General features: G+C 37.3%; 1 protein-coding gene across 3 annotated transcripts in view; it reads left to right on the top strand.

Annotated features, from left to right (window-relative positions):
• The window catches only part of PDE1A (phosphodiesterase 1A), a 183,917-nt gene that overhangs the window by 14,529 nt on the left and 144,491 nt on the right, over positions 1–24,897 (top strand). Inside the window, exons 3-4 of one of the 3 annotated variants that reach the window (XM_071562123.1) lie at positions 10,998–11,111; positions 11,422–11,468. In XM_071562123.1, the coding sequence (XP_071418224.1) occupies positions 10,998–11,111; positions 11,422–11,468 (161 nt within the window). Of the gene's footprint in view, positions 1–10,393; positions 11,112–11,421; positions 11,469–24,897 lie in introns of those variants that run through there. The other 2 variants (XM_071562124.1, XM_071562127.1) reach the window with 2 other exon arrangements.

Here is a 24,897-nt window from a genome sequence, read left to right as displayed (position 1 = left end):
ATGACTGATCAGCATAGAGGAATAGAGCTATCTTCTAATACTGCAATATTAAGCAGATTTCAGCTTAAAATAGGTCATAGGGTCCAATCAAGTTTTTCCAAATTCAAGGACCAGATACAATATGTAATTCATGTTCTGGAAAGGTTTTTCAAATGGAAAATGAAACAAAATCCTTGTGATGGAATGCATAAGAGACTGAACTAGAAGAGCATGCTGGAAGTGTTCAATAGCTTGTTCTTTTTTTCTTGCTAAATGTGAGTAAAATACCCAATTTTAAGTTTTCCGTGAGAGCTCAATCAGCAGAAACTGTCCAAGTTATATTACCCCTTTTCCAAGCAAAAGCCCAAAGCAGAACACTTAAATTTGCAGATTTATTAAAATCAGTATGCACTCACCAAAGATTCTCTCTACATGAAAGGTAAATGAACTGCTTTTTGGTGGCTTTAAATTTTTGAGGAAGATATATTTGGTGGTGAGAACATCCTGTTAGTCCTCAAATGGTCTGCTTTTACAGATTTTGTAGCCTGAAATAAAAATATATTATTTAACATCTTATACCAAGCAAACAAATGTTACATGTGAACTTCAAAATTTTTTACAAGTCTTTTGAAACCTATAATGGATCTTGATGTATTAAAATATGACTTACTAAGTGTCTGTGTTGGTTTTAACCTGGGCTGGACACCAGGTGTCCACCAAAGACACTCTGTTGCTCCCCTCAGCTGGACAGGGAAGAGAAAAATATGTTGAGAGGCTCTTGAGTTGAGATAAAGGCGGGGAGAGATCACTCTGCAGTTACCTTCATGGGCAAAACAGACTCGACCAAATCTTAAAAAAAACACGTCCTCCCATCCCTCCCTTCTTCCTGGGCTTAATTTTATTCCCAATTCTCTACATCCTCCCCTGCTCCCCTTCCCACAAGGTGTGTAAGAGAATGGGAATGGAGGTTATGGTCAGTTCATCACAAGTTTTTTCTGCCATTGCTTCCTTCAGGGGGAGGGGAGTCCATCCCCTGCTCCAGTGTGGAGCCCCTCCCATTGAAGACAGTCCACTATGAACTTCTCCAGTGTTGAGTCCTTCCCACAGGCTGCAGTTCTTCACAAACTGCCCCAACATGCATCCCTTCCAGGGGTGCAGTCCTTCAGGAACAGGCTGTTCCTGTGTGGGTCCCCCACAGGGTCACAGGTCCTGCCAGCCAACCTACCCCAGCGTGGTTCTCTCTGAGATCCTGCCTGGAGCTTCCTTCAGCACAGGCTTCCCAAGGGGTCACAGCCTCCTCAGGGCATCCACCTGCTCTGGCATGGGGTCCTCCAGAGGCTGCAGGTGGATCTCTGCTCTGCTGGGGACCTCCATGAGCTGCAGGCTGGCAGCCTGAGTCCCCATGGTGTTCACCATGGGCTGCAGGGGAATCTCTGCTCCAGAGGCTGGATCACCTCCTCACTCTGCTTCTTCACTGACCTTGGTGTCTGCAGGATTGTTTCTGTCACATGTTCTCGCTCCTCAGGCTGCAATTTGCTTCTGCTCAGTGGCTTTTTTTATCTTCTAAGACCTGTTATCCCAGAGGTGCTGTGGCAGGCCCACCTTGGAGCTTTCTGGCATTGGCACTATTGGACACAGGGAAACCTCCTGGCAGCTCTCAGAGAAGCTGTGGCTGTAGCTCCCCTATTACCAAAAATGTGCTGCACAAACCCAATATGTCATATCTTCCTCCTGTCGCTTTCCATCACAATATAGTAAATATTTTTCATATCCTAATGTACAGTCATCTTTTAAATATACGAACAAAAAACAACAAGAAAAAGGCCACATTGCCAAGTGATGGTTGATAAAACTAGCTGTTAGATTAGAATATAAACACTGCATGTCTTTTCTATCTATATTGGCAATTATGTGTTTGACTTGAAATATTCCCTGAATTTGGGATTTTTGAATTTTCAGAGACTATGCTGTCATTCCTTTATCCCAGAAAAAAAAAAGCAGCCAAGTTTGAGTTACAATTGCAGCTTTTCTCTTTCTGCAACAATAGTCAGATAACTGCCCTAATGGTCGTCATTTTGACATCAAATATTGCCCTGAAATTGTTTAACAGTGTAAAGATGCTTAAAATAGTTCTGAACTAACAATCAAACAGTAGTTTTCTATCCTGTTTTACTGGTTTTTTTCTTAGATGTTCAATCAGGTGATTTTGTAGCCTGAAATAAGAAAACTTTTTTGTTTATCTTTTACTCATCATTTATTAAAAGTCACATAAGTAATCCGATTGGTGAACCCATCAATGTTGGAAGCCATCAACCATAGCTGACCTCTAATTATTAAAAAAAAAATTAAAGTATTTATGAACTTAATCTTTCTGATGATAAATTCAGTTACTTCACAGAAAACAACTGTGGCAGCACAAAAAAAAGAACTATTTGAGAGCTCAGCTGGGACACTCAGGCTAATTTCACAAAGGAGTTATGACATTGAAAATTGTTTTTATTTTGTAAAAGTGTGACAAAGGTACCTTTTCACTGGGGAATTAAAAACTCTTTAGTTTATAATCAAGATTATGTGGTGATTAGAATATGATCTTTAGGTATGGATAAGAGGAAGAGAGGTATTGCAGAGAGGGTTTATAAGGCAAGAGATGAAAATGGAAAAAGATACTATTGCTGAGAGTTGGAGCTAAACCAATTGGAAATGAGACATAAGTTCATTAATAAAGATAATTATTAAACCCTGGAATAATTTTAAGTTTGGTTCTCTCTTATCGTCTATTACTCTAATCAGTAAAATAAAACCACATAGTGTTTTGTAAAGATATACCTCAGTGATGCCATTGCTCTTGAAAGTGATTTGGAACTGGTGAAACTGGGGCGTTAGTCTGAGTTGAGCAATGCACGTGGCTGGACCAAACAATGTACTTGTCAGCTCATAGACAGTGCACATGCTGCTTTCCATAGCTGCTTTCTGAAGGGTCAGAAATATTTTCATTTTGAGTGAAGCACCAGCTAGAACTTACTGTTTTGTACTGTTAGCTATTAGTACATTAGGACTGGTCCATCAGTAATGCATTTGGCATTAATAATAGTTCAGTTGCTCCTCTGGTTTGAAACTGTAAATATGAACACTTTTGCTGGGCTCCACTAACAATCAGCCTTTCAGCATATGTTTAATCTTCAGTTGCTCAAGGGTCAATAAAGTACAAATTAATAAGCTAGGTAATTAAATCATGCTTTTAGAACCTGTCATTCTAAGCTGTCTAACACTGAAGAAACAAACATTTTATTTGCAAACTCATAATTTTACATGGTTCTATATTTGTATTAATATATTTCTCTCTTCTAATTTTTGTTTGAAAAATATCTGCATAGACACTGAGTCCAAATCATGGGTTGATATGTAAAACTCGGTTGAGATATATTTTGCCAGAACAATTTTGAAACTTAAACTTTACCTTTATACTTTGGTTGAACTTGCCTATTCCAGTGATCTCAAACAGGCTTAAGTGATGCTAAACATCTGTCAGCAGAGTCTTGTTCTTGTCGTTAATCTTTTTGCATTCTAGACTGCTGAACTCATTTTAAAATGTGCTGCCAGTTTTTACCATCAGTTTAATATTCCATTTGACTTTTAAGATATTTAAAAGCCAAAAGCTGGAATACATCTTGCTGAAATTAAGGTCAACGTTAAGAAAGGGCCTTTTCAAGTTCTGTAGCAGTTCCCTGAAGTGTAGAGGTTCTGACTAGACTAAGTCTGAACCAGATATTATTGTGCACATTCCAGCACATGCAAGAGAACAACACCAAATGTACTGGACATACTTGGGGTGATGATGCAGAAGGTCCCATGTCTCAAAGGGAGTGTCTCTGCCCTTCTCTCTTGAAAGCTCAGATTCGCTCTTCAGGTTTGAAAGGAATCCTGTGTGGGGCATGATGGTTTGATTCCACTTGTTTGGGGTCAGCTACTAGTTGAAAGCCTCTGTACAATAAAACTAGCTATGGCCACAGTACAGTCCCGTTTGCCTCTTTAGTTTGAGATGACAAGACTTTTTTCTCTGCTGGCAACTGCTCTGTTAGAGTCTTTTTATTGCTGTGGTCCTTGTGTAAGTAAGCAAAAGGGAATGATTTTCTTGTTTTTTTTGTGGAGTTGCTAAAAATGAATGCTTGAAATAACCTCTTTTAGACAATAATTAGCTGAAATGACTTTGCTCCATGTTGTCTTTGTCTATACATCTTGCCACCATGGACTAGTTATTTTCTTTACAGCAGATGTAGTTCAGTGGGATAAACTGGCAAATGCTTTGCGAAATCTAGATTTCCTATTGTTTCATATTCCTTGTTCTCTCTTTCTTTCTCTAGTTGCATGCAAATACCAGTAAATTGGCAGTTACAATTTTTCACAATTAACCATGGCTTTTGTGTTCAAATGACTTTTTAGCACTACCACTTCTGTGCCTGATTATCGAAAGTATAATACCTCCTAAAGAAGGGATTGAATACATCCAAAAAGTGATAAAGTAGGTAGTGGGCACTGATAAAAGGAGCACAACTAGCCTGGAACATTTTTATTTATTCTGCAACTGTTTATTCTTCACTATGGGGGCAGTCTTGCCCTTTTTGACATTGTAAAGCAGCGATCTCGTGTTGTTATGAAGTACACTATTTGCCTTCTGATTCTCTGTGGCAATTTCAATCCCTCTTATTTCAAGGCTGCTGCTGATTCTAGAATGGTTTCCTCTATTAGTAAAAATTACCATATAGTTTTGTAGCCAAATTGTTTCCTAAGAAGTTCCTAAAAGCTAGTGTTCTTTGCATGAATGTTCCTCCTCAGCTTCAACTGATGCTTTTCAAAACAAGTTTGCCAATTCATTGTAAGTAAAGAAGTTAAAAGTCACAAAACCTTAAAAATCTATAATCTGTTTTCTTAGGCTTTGCTGATTGCCCTGTGTCACTGTATGAGCTATGTGCAATTGCTGTTTTCAGAAAAACCTAATCGTATTTTCAATGGTTCTCTATAGTCCCTCTTTCTTTCTGAAGTACTGCAATTAAAAACTGAGAAGTTATAAAAGAGTCACTTTTAAGGGGAATTAAGACTGAAGAAAGTCTCATAACTATTCTGTACTCCTCATTCTTTTCTTCATTTCCCCCCATTGAATGAAACAGTTACCATTTAGCTTAAACTACCAGTGAATTTCTGCAGACCAACTTAAAAATACCTGGAGAAAGATGTAGCATGAAGTTCCCAGCTGAGCATCTGTCTTACAAAGCAGGTTAAGATGTTCTTTTAATCACCCTGCCTTGAACCACTCTTTACTTCTTTTTATTCACTGACATGCAAGACACTTTCTACTGAACGGTTGATTTCTTCGATTGACTGCTGTCTGTCTTTGTTTTCAACGCTTTTCAAACTTTGCTTCTAAGGCTTGTTTCCAGGTCCAGCTGCTTAAAAAGCACTCACTTTGTCTTCTGTTTTCCTGCTTATGATGCAGTAGCAAGTTTCCTCTGCAGTTCTTTTTGTTTGGATTATTCATAGCACGATTCTCATGCATTACACATCTAGACATTTATTAATTTTTTGCTATCTCTCCATCTCCTAGAGTTTTTCAGATTGCTCGGTTCACTGAATTAAGTGAATGATTCTGATTCTAAATTGAGTGAAAAATCACATTCAAAGTAAACTTAAAAATAGATGTGTCTAACAAGGCACCTGGAATTTAAATTCTGTGGACTGCAGTGAGGTCCTAGACGAGTGCAGATTTAAGACATCTGCTTTAACAAACCCAACCTGGCACTGAATTGGTCTGTGAACACTCACACAGAGTCATGACAGACTTTTGGTGCTGGTGACCTCTAATAAGGGGCAGTATTGAACAATCAAATGTGACAAGGTCTTAATTTATCATAAGTAGGTCTGCAAATATATATCTATTTGTGCCCTGAGGTTTATCAGCTAATTTGCATGCAAACTTTCATGGGTATTTTCATTTTTAATTGCCTAAAAGCTTTGATAAGTCTAACACAATGTTCATTACTAATATGAGATGCCATGCACATAGCGAACAAATAGAATATATTTATTTCTCCTTGCTATACTTAAAATTGGTACTTGCAGGACATATGAATGAATATATATTCTTTAGTGATTATATGAACAAGCCTCAAATGCAATAAATCAGATGTAGCAAAAAATGCTAAAGTAAAAAAAGAAGGGAAAATGTTCCCCATTGGATCTCCTTATTTAGATCATCTAAGAACTGTTAGTATATCAATCAACTCTTATACCTACTTGATTGAGTCAATGCCAATGCACTGGTAGACCATATGCATAACTGTTTAAAGTTGCTATTCCCCAATTATGTAACTGTACTAATTTTATTAATATGTTCTGTGGAGAATCTGAAAATCCAAGATTACTGTATAATCAATATTTTGCCATTGCCAGATTGCTGGAGATCTATATATTGAAATAAAGTCCATAAACTTTAATAAGACCAAATATTTTTTCTTCCTCTGCTGCCTTTCTTACTGAATTATAATTGATACATCTAGGCATTGTAAGCAAGCTGGAAACTCTGCTTCTGTGAAAGGGGATTGCACGTAATTTCACAAGTGCCAATGTCATAGACAGTGGTGAGCGCAGGAGGAGGCAGGAGGACACTGTCCAGCAAACCACTCCTTTTCTGCAAGGGCAGAATTGGAGTGAAGGGATGTCTGCCCTGTCTTAGGTTCTGTTCACAAAGCACCATGTTACCAGCACTTGAGTGTGCTGGCAGGCAGTTCTTCAGTGATTTAACCCTGTTATATACAAGGCTGTTGAACTTTGTCTTACCCAGCAAATAAATGCAGTGCTGTACCTGCTTAAAATTACATATGTGTTAGTTCTGGGTAGATCTGGGCCAGGACATACAGTGTACAAGTCTAATACTTGCTGTCACTATTTACATTAAATTTATCTTATCTTTTTGAGGGTTTGTTTTGTTTTGGTTTCTTACTTAGGTTTTCAAATTTCCTAATTGGTTCATGGCTCTCCTGCAGTTCCACCACAGGGAGGTTTGTGTTGTCAGGTTTGGAAGGATGAGTATTAGTTTGACAAGTCACCCTGCAGGTCTCTTGATACTTCCTCATTTTCCATGTGTCATGAGTTAGATATTTTAAAGATTAATTTTAAACAAGGCAGCATATTTAATTTCCCATCAGGAGCAGAGAATTTATTTTTAAAAAAGCTCTAATTCTCCTCATCAAAACCTGCACGATCCCTTTCCTGTGTCTATAGCTAATTAACTGATCTAGCAGCAGGATTTTCCCAGTTTCAAGGTAAGTTCTTTTCACTGCAACTGTGTGATTTTTAGCATAACTGTAAATGTCTCTCAGTACTCAATATTGGAAAGCCAACTTGATTTCTTTACTGGTATGTGTATTTTAAAATTATTCCTTTGCATTGATATTACTGCTAAAGTGAATTATTTTTAGATGAAAGGACTTTAGTGTAAGCTTTTCTATCTGAGGATTCAGTGGCACTGGGACAGTTTTATTGTTGCCATCATTAAGAGGGAAGAAGTTAATGATTTATATTTTAATATATCTCCATATTGACTAAAAGAGACTTTCCTTTAGCGTTGACTTCAGTGTGGGAATTTTAAGCTGAAATCTAAAAAAATAGAAACAGCTGTGGGCAAAGGGCAAAAAAGTTTTTTTGTTTTTTAGGAGGAAGGTGGACTGTAACAGCAACTTGGTGTGACTGTAGCAAAAACAATGGGTTATGTAAGGCAAGGATAGTAAACTTGAACTAGAACAGGAACTGGAAAGACAACAACTATTAAGAATAATTTATAATTTCAGGTGCTATCTCTCCAATTGCCTTGGCTTCCTAAAGCAGCTGCTTATTGTTTGGCATTCTAGATCTTTGTTATCCCTACTTGTACTGTAGGGACACAGATCTGTATCTCTGAGCAAGTCAGGCTGTCTGTAATTCCTGCCCTGATCCCCTCGTTGCTATGTACAGGCTGTACGTGTGGCTGTTCTGCATTCCAGTGGCACAGTCTGTCCTTTCTGCCCCATGTCCCTGCTTGCAGCCAGAGGTGTGTAGGCACTGCTTTGGCTCTGCCATCCTGTGCTGCCTGAGCCAGCCTTCTGCTGAGCCCGAGGGAGGGTAAAGGCTCATCTACTTCGTTCTCCAAGTGTTATTCACAGAACCTAAAAGGATGAAAGGTCCTTCCTTTCCCAGTGTTTCCATGAGGATATTTTGCTCATGTTTTCAAGACAACAGGATACCTAGAAGTTGTGGTTATGTTTTGTTTTAGATGGTTTGTTTCACTCTCCTTAGGGTCATACAAGACAATTTCTCTGGCAACTTCCTTAATTTTCACATGCCTTATCTATCTAAATGTTTCCTGCTCTCTCGTTTTCAGAGATACACTTTCATCCTTCAGTGTCATCTCTGATGACTTGCTATATTGACTGTCAGGATAAACCTTTGGATTAGAGGCTGTTTGGCTTGTCCTTTCCTTAAGCCATGTCAGGTGCTTTTGCTGTAGGAATTTCTATTGTTGCAGTGGCATGGTGCTTCAGGGAGCAGAGTTTTTACAATTTTCTTTTGTGAAGCTCTGGTGACATTAGCAGGTGTGTCTCTGTTTACAGTGATATTGTTTGGGCAGTTTGTACCTTCCTTCCTTCCTGAAGGATATTGCCTTCTCATTATATCTTTCTTGAGTAAATCAAAGCAATATATTTTCAACACTGATTTCCTTGTGAGTGAGAGAGAACAGCTTACAAACACTAGTTTGTTTTTTTTTCATTATAGATTTGGACAACAAGAGCAGGAAATACTTCATGAGAAAAAAAAAGAGGCCTTTAAAATTTCCCTCTGTCCCTGGAGCTTCATGTGGTTACTATAAATAGTTAATTTCTTTATGTTGCTTCAAATATTTGGCAGGAAAGATAAAAGTCAGGGAAGAGTCCAGATTAGTGTGAGATGTTCTCATTAATTATTCCATGGAAGGATATTTATACTCTTTCTTGCAAACTTTGGTTGGAATCCATGCATAATAGGAGTGGAAACTTTGGAAGCTTTTAAATGGTTCAAAGATACTACTGCAGCCTTTGACTGAATAAATGCTTTACAGTTTTGAAAAAAACATGTGGTGGTGTTCCTCCATTGCTGTCTTATGATGCTATTTGAAAATTGTGGCTTCGCTCATCCAGTGACTGTTTTTTAGATATTACTAGTGAATTTTATGTGACTGACTATTTTACGTTGGGGTCAGGAATACTGTGGTGAAAGTCCATGAATAAATAGTAGTTTAAATTTATGTATGTATTAAATCCATAGAAATAAATGAAATATGCTGTTTAATTGTCCATCTGAAAATAGTGTGCAGAAGATGCACCTCAAACTGGTTTATAACTATAATAAGGTGTATTTTATCTCTGTAATGTGCATAAACGGTATCCTAGAGAAAGACAATTGATTAGGAAATTCTGGATGTTAGGATTATTTCAAAGCAGTGAGCTTCTTTCTGGTTTTGTGTAAGAATCTGAGTACCTTTAGTAGTATTATCTAGTTCTGCCAATTACATTAGATGGGAACCTCTCATCATCTCACATTGTTGTAAAATTTAACACAGATAAAACTGTTTAGTTAAAGCCATTCTGAGATACGCGTCCCTTACCCTTAGGCTCATTCCAGTTACCATCTGAGGATGCTGATCCTTACTTTTCCATTGTGGACCCAAAGCTCTTTTCCCAGCTGGCAGTGGCACCAGTAGCTGACAATGCTCAGACATCTTTACTCCCACTTGGCACACTCCTCTTGCCTGGCTTCTTGCACAGCTCTTAGTCTGATTGAAACAAACATGATCACTGAGATAAGTCTGGGTATATTTGATTATTTGGCTGCTGCTTCAGAAATGAAGATTGTTACTGACTCACCAAGCAAGACAGGTGCTATTTACAGAGTGCAGAAGCTACTCTGCAAACCCCAGTCTGTGACTGAGGAAGCACCAAGGAAATCCTGTCCTTTGTCCTTTCCAGACCCGCATTTGGCTGTACAACTAGGTTCATGAGGTTTGTGTTTGAAAGGCAGAGCAGGCAATCTGCTGCATGGCTGATGTACTGATTAGTCCTCAACCCTTTTGCTGTTTGCATGCACCGAATTGTTTTTTGCTGGCAGACACACACAGTTCAGCATCAGATTTTGACACACACATGCTGCTGTCCCAAAGGATTTGCAGAGCGAGCTGTCTTGCAGCTGCTGCATTTTCCACCAGTTAAATTGACAGTTACCTACTGTGTGGAGTTGCTAGGAGAAGGTGAACAGTCATCATTACAGCATATTCCTTCAATAACAACCTGTAGCGTTCTCTGATTTCTCTTCTGCAGGGATTTATATGTGTCTTTGCTACAGACTTAGCATCTGTTCAGTCATTTTTATTGAGAGGCTGGTAGATATTTATTCACTAAGAAACAATTCAGGATCAACTAACAAGAGGAAAGCTCTGGCATTTGGACATATACTCTTTTTGTAGGATGATGTGGCTGATACTGGCTTCTACCATCTGCTTTCCTATTGCAGCCTGTTTCTCCAACCTGCAGAGCAGAAACCAGCCTTTCTTTCCTTCTGGATTGTTAAAGCCATTCACATTTATCCTGCATGGCAATGAATTATAGTCCATTTTAAGGAATCTTTTGTGCTTCTCTGTGTATTCGTACAGCAGAAAAAGTGCATGAGAAAAGAGCTTGAGCAGCCAGTAGTGTAGTAGCTGGCTCACCCGTATGGATTAGACTCGTGAGGTCAGAGGAGCTGTGTGTACTTGCTCCGTGCTTGTGGGGGGGAAGAGTGGATTTGTCTGTCAAAGTGAATAGCTATTCAGGCAGGATCGTCCCTCAGCTGTTGTAATTCTGATGTGTTTTGATATGACAGCAGCTACTGTCTAACATGCGTGGATCTTCTGAAATCTGGAGTGGACTAAAGACTGCTTTCACTTGCTACTGAGCCTGACTGTGACTGTATTGCTGTAGGACAATAACCATGGGGGCTCGAGCGACAGAAACAACTCGGGAACTGGAAAGCGCCTCTGCAAAGTATCAAATAGGAGGACATGCAGAGAAAATGTGGCAACGGCTCAAAGGAATGTGAGTAGCTTCTTTCCTTGGCTTTTGTTCTCTTCCTTGCGAAAGATAGTTTTCCTCTGCTTGTTAAAATGTCTAATTAGCAAATGGGAGAGTTATCTTTAAGCTGTGAATAGTATTTGCTCTCATAATACAGTACATCGTTCACATTTAGGATGGTACTTAGAATTAATGTCAGCGTGTATAAGGTTCAGTCATCTCATTTAAAAGATGTATAACTAGTGAGAGTTATGATCCAAACTGAAGTGCAGGTAAGTCCTTTCAGGTTAACACTTCCATAGCTCTGATACGATTTTGTAAATGTTATCTTCAGAATCAGCATTTCTGGAGCTGTTTCATCATTCCTGTCAGTATGTGTGGGTAAGTAAATTCTTGCAATTCTACAGAAAGTATCGATGCTTTGGCTTGTGAGAGAGAAGATAAAGAAGTCCATGTTAAAAGATGCTTAACTATTAGGAGGGTTCTGTGTCTCTGTTTTTTATCCATTATTTTGGTGTTCAATAATGCTGGAAACTGATTTGAAGGATTGTTTGAAGGGACCACTATCCACCTGCTGTGTCTAATCCACTCCTCTCAAATGTAATTTTCACTGTAGACTTTTGGTGGAAATAATCAGTACATAAACATCTGCAGCCTGTTGGAGAGAAACTCTATCAAACTGATGTGTCCTAAACACTGCAAACTTCAACACCTCCTTTTAAGTATTTGCCTGGTTTTTGCTCTGAAACCTGATGTAAGGATGCTACAAATAAATACATGTTACATTTTTTGCTTTGGAAGCAAGGAAAAAGACTCTTATTTTTGCTGGAAAGATTTGAGATACTGGTTTTCTAAAGGTATTCCACAGATGCTATATAGTGCCTCAGCTATATTTACAGTGCTGAGGATTATGAAGCATTGGCTATGGCACTGCCTGTTTCCCCTGTGCATAAAGACTCAAACTGGCTGTGGGGAAGGGGGTTTCCATCATCTGCTTTCTTTCAGGAGAAATTGGTTTGGTTCATTGAAAAGTCACTTTTCAGTTGTGGCTGGGGTTTATCATAACTTCTCTGTGATATGCTTTTGAATATTTTCTCACACTTTGGGAAAATATTTTCCACTAGAAACCCCAAAGTGCAAATAGCAGAGCAAATATTTTGTTCATTTGCTGATGCCATACATTTTACCACTGAGTTTCCCCTGCTGGAGACCTCCATCAGTTTGTGCAGATTTCCATTGGCGTAGGGACTAAGGTGTTGCTTTTCTTTGTTCTGGAAGTTCTCTGTTACACTAGACTCTTGTGTGGAAACATCTCCTTTCAGCTGCCTCTGGGATGGTACCATTAAACTAACACAAAAAACTGAACCTTAATGACACTCACTACAAGAGCTCCAGGAAATAAGGTTCATGCTTTTTTAGGAGTAGTTAAAACAGTATTCGGAGTTTGTGGTATATCAAAATCAAATGGGGCTTAAGTGTTTGAAAACCATGCATCTCCCACAGGTTGGTGCCAACCTCATGACTGTCGTGACAAGATGGTGCTAAAATGCTTGTCATTTGAAAAATCAGGTTATATTGGGTGTAATAGATATGTGCCCTGCTGACTGGTTTTCAGACTTACCAGTGATTTAATTGTAATTATTCACTGGTCAGTTGGAAATCACTGTCTAGTCAATATTACAGATATTATATGGGGAGATTTCAAAGAGTTTAATTTTTCAGAGCAGATATCTGTGCTCAGATTCAGCCTGAGATTCAGTCATTAGGGAAAAGGATTCATTTTGCTAATGCACAGATATCAAAGTAAAACATGTTTTATGTGGTAGGGGAGAGGGACAGGTAAGTGTGAGTGCCATAGATAATCTGAGCTGGGAAGAAATATAAATTGTCAGTGAGGAGAATTGGTTTGTCTTAGGCATGGAAACTGTTAATGAAACTGAGTATGCATGATGCCAAATTATGGAGTTTTTAAAGTAGTGTGCAATAGTATATCTACACTGAAGTCAAGACCTAATGGTTTGAATTATGAAGCTGAATCTTTTCTTGCTAATAGAGTACACAGACCTACCTAATTGCCATGTGATTTCAATTTTACTGTATTTTGCCAGTCAAGAGTGCTGATTACCTCTTTTCAAGCGGGTCATTATTTCTGAAAGAACATTGGATTTCATTTAGGTAACTATCTGGATAGTGTTTAAAAGCTGTACAGTCCTTACTTAAATTAGATTTTATTTTCTGTTAGTATTTCAGCTTTTCACATAATAGACTTTTAATTATGGATTTGGCAGCAGAATTTCATATACATTCAATCCTTGTATGCTTTGGGGTGTTTTTGTTGTCGGTTCATTGTTTTTTTTTTCATCTATTTTTGTGAAATAGGGATTGTCCTATAAGGTAGATGAGCTGAATATGCTTAAAGCTAAATGAAAATCCTTATTTGAATGTCCAATAAGAAAGCTGGGTATTGTGGAAGCTTGAATGAAAAGGCTTTTTTATATTTTCTTTTATATTTTTTCTATCTCTTTTTTTGTTTTTAATAGATTTTCTACCCTTGGTTTGGCATAGACCTTGCTAACCTAACTGCTGCAATAAAGTTTGGGATGTTTTGAATAAAATAAAAATGATACCTAACTTTTTTTGGGTTCAGGTAGCCTGACAGCCAAGCTCTGACTTCTGTAAGGCAAGTGAAAATACAAATCTATTTTCTTTACATTGAAATGGCAGCAATGCAGCAGCTAAGGCCATTATCTGGCAGAGAATTGAATCTCGTATCTTCTACTGGAATTTCATATCTTCTTCGTATTAATTTGAATTTCATAACATGATTCCTAGCATTGGTGCTGGTATTTTTGATACCTGAGTGTATAAAACACAAGCTCACTGAAACAAAACTTAGTTGTGAAAATGAGCCGTGTATGTTTCTGTCTTGACTGTAGCTTCTGGTCTTTGAATTAAGGTATTTTCAGTATGCAGACTGCAAGCTTCTAATGTTTTGTATTTCATGGAGAAAACAAATAACAAGGGACAGCTAAATAACTCATATTATACGTGGCTTTTATAATTCTTTGTTGTGTGGAAGAGGAAAACCAAAAGCCATTCAAGCCCCTACAGGAATTGCAGCTGCCTGACTGGAGGGGAGTGTTGTGCACCTTCCACTTCAGAAGACATCTTGTCGCAGTCCTGCCAAGGGGCTCCTTCTCAGGCCATTTAATGCCACTGATTACACCTTTTTTCCACCTCATCCTTTCATTCTGTCTTGGATGGAATCTTACTATAGGCAGTAACTATGTTGCCAGCTTAAATGTATTCTGGTATCAATAGGACCAGAGAATTTGCTGACTAGGAGAGTTTGCCTTCAGCTGCTGGTAGAGCATGGGAGGGAGCTCAGAAAGAGAAGCAGTTCTTTAAAACGTTTTGATTTGGAATGCAGAGAACCAGATTTAAAGCAGAACTCTTTATGCTTGCTGCCCTTGCAGTGTTTGGTATTCTTCTTAATCTGCAGGTAGACTTGACCTAACTCTGTGTTGTTCCTCATCATGTGCAATCGTGTGCTGTCTGTTTATGGTGTATTTCGTCTGTCTGCCATTTCACTCAATGTCAACACAGAACAGTCAGACATCCCCCTGCCATCTATTTGATTTTGCTAGTAGACATCTTCTTTACAAGCAGCTTCTTGTATCCCTATCACTGTTGAACATAATGTTAAAGGTGGGTTCCATTTTTGAGATTTGAATTTGTTAGTCAGAAAAGACTCAGTTTTCATCAATAAGCACATTTGCTAGAATTGTCTCTAAGAAGCCAGAACATCATAAAGCATAAGCTTCTTTCCTAACCTTCTTCCCTTTCTTTTCCTCCATAGCCAACATAATAGACCAGAAAGGAGAGTCTAAACTCTTTAACACACTAAAGGGATGTACTTGTAGACCCAGTTTGTTGATCCTGCAGTGCTGCAGTGACAAATTGATGCATACACATTTTGTAGAGGCAAATGGGGCATTAGTCACTGATCTGAGGAAATCTGGCTTGATGTCAAGGAAAGCAGAGAAATGGATTCCTCTTCACCTGCTGAATTATCAGAAGAGAGAATTCTTTTAAAGGCGTCAAATAGAATGCAGATGAGCAGCCTGTTAGGTCCAAAGGGACCAGAACATGCAGCCATTCTTTTAGTAGGTCTGTGGATACTGGTGGGAGACCTACAGAACAGTCCAAAACCAGATATGACAAAGAGGTCTTTCCTTTCTTTTTCTAAGTTTCTTGTTCACATTTTTTGTACTGTATTTGATGCTTGGGTTTGCTTATTGCCCTTTTTTCTGTGCTCTATTTGCCTAAATGATGATAGTTCAGTAAAGCTGAACTGAAGAGATTATCATTATCAAAACGTAGCATATTATGTTATTAAGATTTATGAATTTGTAAGTACTGAACAAATTAGAAGAGGTAGAATTACAGGTAGATAACTGATAAAAAAATAGCAGGACAGATTATCAGGTACTGCCGGCTACATCAGGAACAAATGGGTATATAGTTCAAGTAGTTCTTACTTGTAATATTGCCTGGTTTTGCTTTTTTGTAAAATTAAAACTTTTCTTAGGAAAATCATAAACTTTTATAAGTAATCCAAATGACAGATATTTCTAAGAGGGCTTTAAAACTAAAGTTTTTTTCAGAATTGCTCTGAAAAGAAAATTGAAAAAATTATATAATGGTGTACTTGTTGATTGCTATGTATCTAATTAGTGCTATAATTACAGTAAGAATAGTTTCATTAGAAATTGTGAACAGCTTTTGATTTTGAAACCAAAGTCTGTTTCTGCAACTGAGTAGTCAAATAAGCAATTTATAATTATAACTTTGTAGCCTATAAATATGTATCTAACTAAATGTACAATATGATAAATTTTAGAATTCTCAGTAAGTCTAGATATTTTAACTGCTTAGCATTAAAAATTTAGACAACTCTTTTATCCAGTCATATTAGAATACTGGTTTTATTTTGCTAGTTAGAAAGGTGTTCCCATTATTATCATGTACAGGAGGCATAGAATCAATTTTCAGGTTCATCCCAATATTTTTCTGCATTTTCTGGTATGTTCCAGTGCTGTTGGTGGATTAGAGTAAATGTTAATCCTCCAATTTACTGTGAGTAGGTGAATTGCTGTGCTTATAGACGGCTCTACTAGAGATGATTGCAAATTTAAGGAGTAGTGCACAAACCATAATTTGCCTATGATATCAGTAAGAACAGTACCAGCATGTCTTTACAGGTCTCATGGTCCCCAAATAATACAATAAAATATTGAAATTCCCTCCTAGAGCTTTAAATGAACAACTAAATACACCCCTGATATATGCATCCAATTAAAGATAAGTATTGTATCTAAGAGCAATGCAAAGAGATTAAAGATAACATTTTATGAAGCTGACTGCTAAACTGCAGTTAAATGAAGTCTCAAAAGCTTCTATATGCTGTATTTTTGTTTAGCTTAGACTTCTGATTCTACTTATGCTCTATCCAACACTTCTAAGATTTCCTAAAAGATGCTTTCTGTGAGTCTCTACCTTATAAGTGTTCCATTCAGATCTCTGCCTAGAAAGAGACTGTATATATTTGACTACACAAATACTTACTTTCCTCCTATTTTGAACTCCTGCCACCTCCTTGTGCAGCTGCCCTTGTTTGTCCTGAAGACTGGCCAATTATTATAAACATTTCCTTCAAAAACTCAGTTCTTCAGTTTAGCAGTTGCATGTTGGTTTGCCACATTTTCTGAGAGCTACTGGTCAAGAGCTCAGAGTCCATACTGCCCTCCCCCATGTAACTCTCAGGTTCTGCTCCACCTCCACAACAGATGGAAGTCAAAATACCTGAATAGGAAGAAACCTCTTTTGTCCTGCTAATTATATAGAGTTAGAAAAATGCAAATGCCTAAATACTGAAATTACATAGTTACTGGTGGAAGTTAAAATAAAAACAGGTATTCATGTCATACATCTGAAAGAGAAACATAACCTCAGGTTGATCAAAATTGTGTCTGGCAGCAGTTTTACTGTAAGATGTCAAAATAATTGTTTAGGAGTGAACTCATTTAGTACTGTTCCATTTTGTTTGTGTTTCCCGTCCCATCTGGTTTCCTCATGGTGTTGTCTCTGGAGGAGGGCTAGAACAAAACTATTGCAATTATTTCTGCTGCCATTTACTGGAGACTGTTTCACAGATAGGACTGCAAAAAGTTTAAGGCCTACTTCAAAAGTGAGTCCTCCAATGGTACTATATTGTTGTATCTAATCTGTAGGTTGGTTTTTTGTGTCAACATCCTCCCTCCCAAGACATTCAAAGCCTTCCAAAAGAAAGGGAAATCAACCAACCAACCAATTCACCAAAGTCCAAATGGGCTAAGCTTGATGCACAGGCTGCAGAGGGATGGAGTACTTTACTTATTCTCTGTATTTGGTAGCATTTTTGTTTTTCCTATATTGCCGTCTCATACAATTTCATTACATACTTGAGTTCATCAAAGCAATTTATGGAGCTTTTAAAACAAGGCTTTGTAAAGAGGCACTTAGAACTTTGAAGACAATCCTTTAATTTTACTAGGGAGATGGGGAAAACTGAGCAGTTGTGACTAAAAGGAGAGAAAATTGCCCTTTGCTGTGGTTAGGGAAGCTAAACAGAAATTGAGTACATCAGTTATAAAGTTACAGCTGACAGTGAAATGACTCAGTTTTTACAGTCCATAAAGCTTTGCAATTAGCCAGGCAGTGTTGCAGGCTGAGGAAGCACAGCCTCCTCCCTGACCTCTCTTTTACAAAACTGCTTAGGCTTGTAAAGCTCTACTACATTCTGTTTCTGTTAAAGGCTGCAACTGGTTACAGCATAGTCTGTGCCTCTGACCAGACACACGCGTTTCCTGAATACATTCATGCAAGGAGTAGTGATCTTAAGTATGTGACTTGCTTCTAAAAGTTTGTGGGATTCTGGCTGTTTGGCAGCACAAATAATTTCATAAGTGAACTTAAATACTGTTAAAATGATGTTGCATTTATTCCTGTGAATTCTGCTAGAAAAGTGATTTCCAAAGTGGTTTTCCGTGAGCTGAGGGAGTTTGTTGGATGCATAGCTCCTAAAAGATGACCTTTATCAGCAGCCATCATGGATGGAATTGTGGCCCATGACTCATTCATGCCTCCTAACTCTCATTGCTGCCTCAGCTGTTCTAGTACGGCTGGTTTTGATGCCATCCAGGGTTTTCTTCTGTGGTAAAAACAGCAATAGTGCCTTTTTTTTTAACCCCTACTATAAATTTAAACTTCATCGATTCCTAGGTTGGATTCCTTCTGTGTTTTTATGCCTAGTTGCATCCTGACAATGGAGGACGTCTGAGGCTGGGACTACCTGAAGTTAAAGGAGATGGTCCTGCTTCAGCAGCTTTCTAACAAAACAATTATAATCTTGAATACGTAATTTTTAAGTTCTTCATTCTGTGATACTGTTAAACCAATATTAGGGTACTCAGTATTGTATCAAAACATGACAGAAAATGTTGACCCAATATGAACTTTGGAGGGTTCAATTTTGTTCCAATATTTTTGAAATATTAACTTTGAACTAGCAAGTTTTATGAAGATCAACTGCTGCCCATTTCGCTCCAGCTTTATGATGCACCAGATAACATCTGTGCTTCTGTAGCCTACAGAAAGCTGCCCTGAAAGAAGGCCAGGATAAACATCAGCGTGGTGTACTTTGGCTAATTCAGGACCATTGTAGTCACATATTTGCACCTCAGCTGAATCAGTTAAGTACTGCCAGGTAATCTATAACTAGCACTTACAGAACTGTGATCTAACCCCCCAGGCCTATTGTTTGCCTTTGCTGTGTAAAGCTCTTTGCCACCACTGGCAATATACTGACTGCAAATAAAAAAATACAAGTTGGAAAGTGCTACATTAAAATTTTTATTCTTCTTGACATGGATGCCCTGAACTGCCATTGTGCTGTTTATGGTCCATACACAAAGCTGGACTGTAATGAGATTTAGTGTGGGTTTTTTCCAATGAGTAGGGGAAGTAATGCCCATCTGAGTCAGTGGCATGAAATGACAGAAAGCATTCCTAAATTGCTTATCTGTTTGATAATTTGGGCAAATTCACTTGACTTTAGACCTTCCAGAGAAACCAGAATACCTTGAAGTATCATCTACTGAAGAACACTAAAATGAGATGTATATTAAAGCTTTGCTTTTTCCAGAGGTAGTAGTTCTCAAATATCCCACCCATGTTTAAAAAAAAAAAAGAAGAAATTAGCTTTTTCTTGTTTTTGTCACTGATCTCATGGCTGCTGTGTGATGGCATAACTAGAGGCTTGTAATCATTACAATTTAGCATTTCTTTCTGATTTTGTTGCTATTTATTTAATGAGTTTTTCAGTTAGACACTGCTGAATTCCAGCAGTTCAACTTTCCAAGAAAAATGCAGATATTATTTGAAGGAGTGTTACTTAACGGGGGGGTGATCTAAAGGAAGATGTTTGTCTACACAGGTGCTTATGCTCCATTATCTGTTGTTTGACATTGGCTGCAGTTTGTTTGACCCAACCATTCTCCAGACTTTTGGCGCCCCCAGGAAAACAAGTAGCCTCCATAAATATTATGCAGACATTAATTGTTGTGAATTTCTTTGATAAATAGTGTTTGGAGGCAGTTACATTTGAATTGTTCACTGTTAGTGTAATTTATGCCAGAAGGATACTGAGAAACAAACTACTGGGTAGAATTTACTTCTTTCTTTAGTTCATCTACAATACTGAACTGTTCATCTGCCTTGAAAATTTGAAATTACATTTAAAAAAATCTTTTTCTTCTGTGTTGTCTGCAGAATTTATTGACAAATTTACATCTAAGATCATGCTTACCTGAAATTATGTGTTTGTCTTTTTATTTACTCTTTGTTTTGAATAGTTTCTTTTATTTTTCTTTTTTTTAAAATTATTTATTTAGTAATACCTCAGACACCACTTAGTCTAACTCAGTAGCTTTCCTTTCCCTTTTTACTATAGACTTGATGAAGGTGTGAATTTTTTTCCTCTAAACTGAAGATTTTTATTAATATCACTGAATTTCCTAACCTCAAATATATTCACCTAAGATAACTGAGACACCTGTTTGGCAGAGATGGCAAACATACCAGGTTCAGCTGGAGCTGCAAATTGTTCTTCCTTTTGGACAGTCCCTTTTGATCCTCAGTGTGCATTTTCTGATGCACAGACAACTGTACTGCAAAAAGCATTATGTCATTGGCACTAACTTCTGTTAGGGTGGGCTGGAATGCAGAAATTCCTGCTCTGAAGCAAATTAAATCTATTAAAAAAAACCTTGAAAAAGGCTACCAAGGTAAATAATCAGAGGAATGAATATTCTGAAATGTCTTTTAAAAATTCTGAATATATGGGTCTTTCTGATTTTTTCTACTTCCAAGGCCTTAAGCTGAGGTGGCAGCAACCTGGTTATTTGAGCACCAGCTGTTCTAGTCCCTGTGCTGCCAAGATGAGCTGGGAGACAGCTCTGAGCAACCCAGAGGAGTAGTTGTCTTTAGTGAGGAAATCTCCAAGATAGAGATAGTTTTTTAAGGAAAGTAAGCTGAGCATGAAATCTGAAATTTTCTATTGGAGAAGCTCAATTAGAAAATTACCAATCAACTCTGATTTACTTATTTTCAACTCAATTAGAAAGACCTTGGATTTCAAAGGTAATTGAAAATCCGATGTTCCTCTCTCACAGAAAACTGCTGAAGTATCAGAAAAGGTTTAATGTTTTGATGACTACCAAGATACCTTCATCAGCTGTAATGTCAGTTAGTTTACAAAACAGGTTTATGAGAGTCCTGTAACAGTCAATGGCAGTAAAATGGAGATAGTTTTCCTTGCCATATACTGCTGTGACAAGGAAACTCTATTTTAGTATTACATCTCTCTTGAACAGATATTTTGAGTCTTCATTTTAAATAATTGGAATGATGATAACACTTTAAATTAATTTATTTTGAGTATTTGAAATTTATGTCTCCATCTCTCCATGTAATGCATATATTTATGCTTCTAGCAGTGGCCCATTATTATATTGCACTGGGACATGTTGAGTCTTTCCTTGATGTTTCTGTCATGAAGACTTCTCAAAACTTTCTATCCTGATTTATTGAGTGAAATAGTACACTTACCTCTAGAAGGAAAACTGCAATCCTTAGATTATAGGAAGTATTGCCTACAGTGGCAAGAGTATGTATGAAAGGAGTGAAAAAAATTTAGACTCTTAAAAATGAGTCTATCTCTACTGGATATTTTCTGGCTGATGTAAATCTTGTTTCTAAATTAAAATGTGGTAAATAGAAAATATGGCTTATTTGGGCCTTTTGACTTTGAAGTTCCTTTGTAAGCAGATTGATTTAATATTGCTTGTTTCTCTAGAAATATTAAAAAATATTTGTCAAAGACATGTCAAAATGAAGAATAGTGATAGCATACACATGTAAATAGTTTAATGATAACTGTGAGGAAGCTTTGCCTTCAAGAGAGAAATATTTAATTTTATGTTTAGTTATTCTCTTGAGTAGTTCAGTTAGCCCTTTTCTACTTTGTGTGAACTACACATCAAAAAGGGATTTCCTCTCTACTTGATTGCTAAAAATCTCTACCATTCCAGAAATATTTAAATGTGAAGTTATTAGTCATGAAAGTGTTAAAACATTTTGGTTCAATACACTTATGAACCTATATAATTATTCATATTATTGGCTTTGTAATTAAAAAAAAGTATGATGCATAGTTAGAGGCTTTTTGATAAGGCATAAAAGATTCATAATATATTTCTGTCCTGTGAGATAGGAGTTGGATTTTCAAGAATGCCAAATGGACAACTCATGAACACTTAAGGCCTAGGCTGTATGATTCTTAATTCTTGTTTAATATAGCAAACCATTCACTCCTCCTTCACCACAAATGTGTTGAATGTGGTTCACATGAAACTGCATGTTAGCTGGGAGAAAAATGGTTTACCTCCATAGCAAGTAGGGACAAAAAGGTTTAAATGTAAGTGTAAACCAGTGTCAAGTCTGCTTCAGATCTGGATATGAGGTAAACACAGTATATTGAGCATCCCAGAGGATTATGAGGCTTTCTGAGAGTTTTTACTCAATACACACTTTCTGAGTTGCTCCCATCACTGTTAGAGCCCAATCCAAACTTTGTGCTTAAATAATTAGAGCATTTTAGAAGACTAAATTGTGATAGATTTAATACAACTATGTCAACATATGTACTAAGAGGAAATAATAAAAATGGTATTAGCATTCCTATGGAAAATCTTATTTCTTGATCTTTTAATTGTAACAAACATGCCATAAGGTTTTGATATTAACAATTCCTGAAAAAAATAGTTGGCTTAGGTGGCTTAGCCACCTCTGTCATCTATGTTTCTCCCTTCACTTACAGTCTGCTTTGACCAGATAAGTTCTGGATACACAATAGACTCAGCCTTGTCTTACTATGAGATCATATTTAGCCTTCTAGTACTGTGCTCATTTTTTTTCTTTAGGACAAAAGGTTGTACCCAAAGTGCCAGAACTTAAAAATGTCTTGAGGAAAAGGTAGTGTTCATAGAAGTTTTAGAGATTAACTGTATTCTTTTCATTTCCAGTAATGAAAAACAGTATTGCAGCTTTACATATGGTGACTCTAAATTGAAACAGACTCAAAAAATACTGTGTAAAGCTCTATAACAGCAATGTAAAGTGACAACAGATGTGATTTCTCACACTAAAATGCATTCTTATCAGTTGACAACGATTCTCATTATGATGATCCTCTTGGCATGGAACTGAAATTTTTCTTCATTGTACAAGCTATATTAAATCTGTCTTTAGCTGGCACCCATGCCTTACTGAAGTTGGCAGAGTACCACATGGATGGGATCAATCCCAGCTTTCTACATGGACGTGAGTACAAAAGTCTCCATATGATGCTTCACTTCTGAAAATCAGTTGATTTTCAAAAAAGGGCTGCTGCATAATGCAATTCTGTATCTCTGCAAGAAGTACTTCATGGCCCAGCTTTGGGTTCCACTTGCTGAGTCACCTGCTTTTATCCAGTCCATTAGGATCTAAAAATATTTAAAGGCACTCCAGTTCCTGACTGTACTGGGGCTTAGTGGGTCAGCCTGAAATGCCTGAGAATCTTGTAACTTTGCAAGGCTGCAGTTCAGAGAGGTAAGAAGTTATCAAGATCCAACAATCAATTTGTTCCTTCAGGTACAGTGGGTGTTTTAGCAGAGATTTTTTTTCTGAAAACGAATGGTGTGAAAGAGATTTGGGGCTTTTTGAATGAGGAAAATAAAAGATATGTAGTACTTTTTGAGTATAATTAGATAATGCAGTTGATGTGCCTATTGAGCATAAAACATTGAACTACAGCCTGTGATTTCTCAATCAAGTCCATAATCTAATAAAATGAGCTTGGTTCTGCTTTCAGTTGTACCAGGATAATTGGACACTATTGGATTACAACACAATAAATGAGACCTCAAACCAGATTTACTTTAATGTGACAAAAGAGCACAGTATTTCATGGATGCAGTGGAATTTGGCTAAGGTTTATTGGTCATTCCTTTTTATGAACACTGGACTATGTCAAGTATGTTATAGTTTTCAGAATTAGCTGTTACTGGATATGATTCTTATATTCCTAATTGCTAAATGAACAAATCCCGTGATAGGACAGGAATGATTCCTTGAAGCTTCATTTCCCTCCCCTCTCCTTGTTTTTTTTTTCCCTTCTCCCAAAGGAAAGAAACATGTTTACCTCCCTTTGTCTATCACTTGGCTGCCACTATAATAGTAACACAGAAACAGATTGCACTGAATTTGCTATTTATTACTCTGATTTTGGATTTTTGCCACTCTTCGCTAATGAGCTATGTTGTTTCAGACAGACAAATTAAGGATGGGCTTCTCGGCTTACATGCATTCGATTTTATCGCAGTTTGTCATTAAATTTATTTTTACCAATAAAATCAGCAGATTGTAATTTGTATTATGATTATCACAGATAGATCTCACCATGTTTAATGCAACTGTGAAGTTTTGACTGCAGATGAGGGGAATTAGACCTTGAAAGAAAAAACAGTTGTACAGCATCATCTAAAATTTTATTTTGGCAGTTTTCTATCATAATTTGGGGAATGGGAACAGGGAAAAGGAACAGATAGATGGAAAGGGTCAATTTGATCTAATAACACTCACACTCAAACCAAATAATTATATTGCATTGCCTTCTAATGCATCATTCAGTTAGCATGATGGGCATAAGACTGTGCAGTATGTGGTATAATAGCAGAACTATCTGCCCCATTAAGTCATGAGGTCTTAAACTTTGTACTTGCATTTGTAGCTGAAGGCTTCTCAGTATACACTCAGCACTTCTATAAGTGTTAACAAAAGTTAGAAGTTTCGTTTTTTCTCTGTTGAGTTGCCTCAGTAGAAAGTGTCGGAAGCACAAAAGCCTTTGTTGCTTCACTTCATGATTAAATCCAGCCTTCCCCATTGAAAGAACTCTTTTCTTTTGCATTATTACCCTTTTACATTATGTCACTTCCTATTGCAAATATTTCAGTTTCCCTATGCTTCTCTTCATAATTAACACTGAAAGCCTAACATTGTGAGTTTAGAAGCTGCCATTCCTTCATGTGTAAAGAATTAAGCTCACCATTTACACATGTAAAAGAGATGTTTTACTCAGCAAACTATCGCTTTACCAAAAGTAGACTGC

Source organism: Pithys albifrons, chromosome 8 (assembly GCF_047495875.1).
Source record: "Pithys albifrons albifrons isolate INPA30051 chromosome 8, PitAlb_v1, whole genome shotgun sequence".
Lineage (NCBI taxonomy): Eukaryota > Metazoa > Chordata > Aves > Passeriformes > Thamnophilidae > Pithys > Pithys albifrons.
This window is presented reverse-complemented; position numbering and strand designations above follow the sequence as displayed.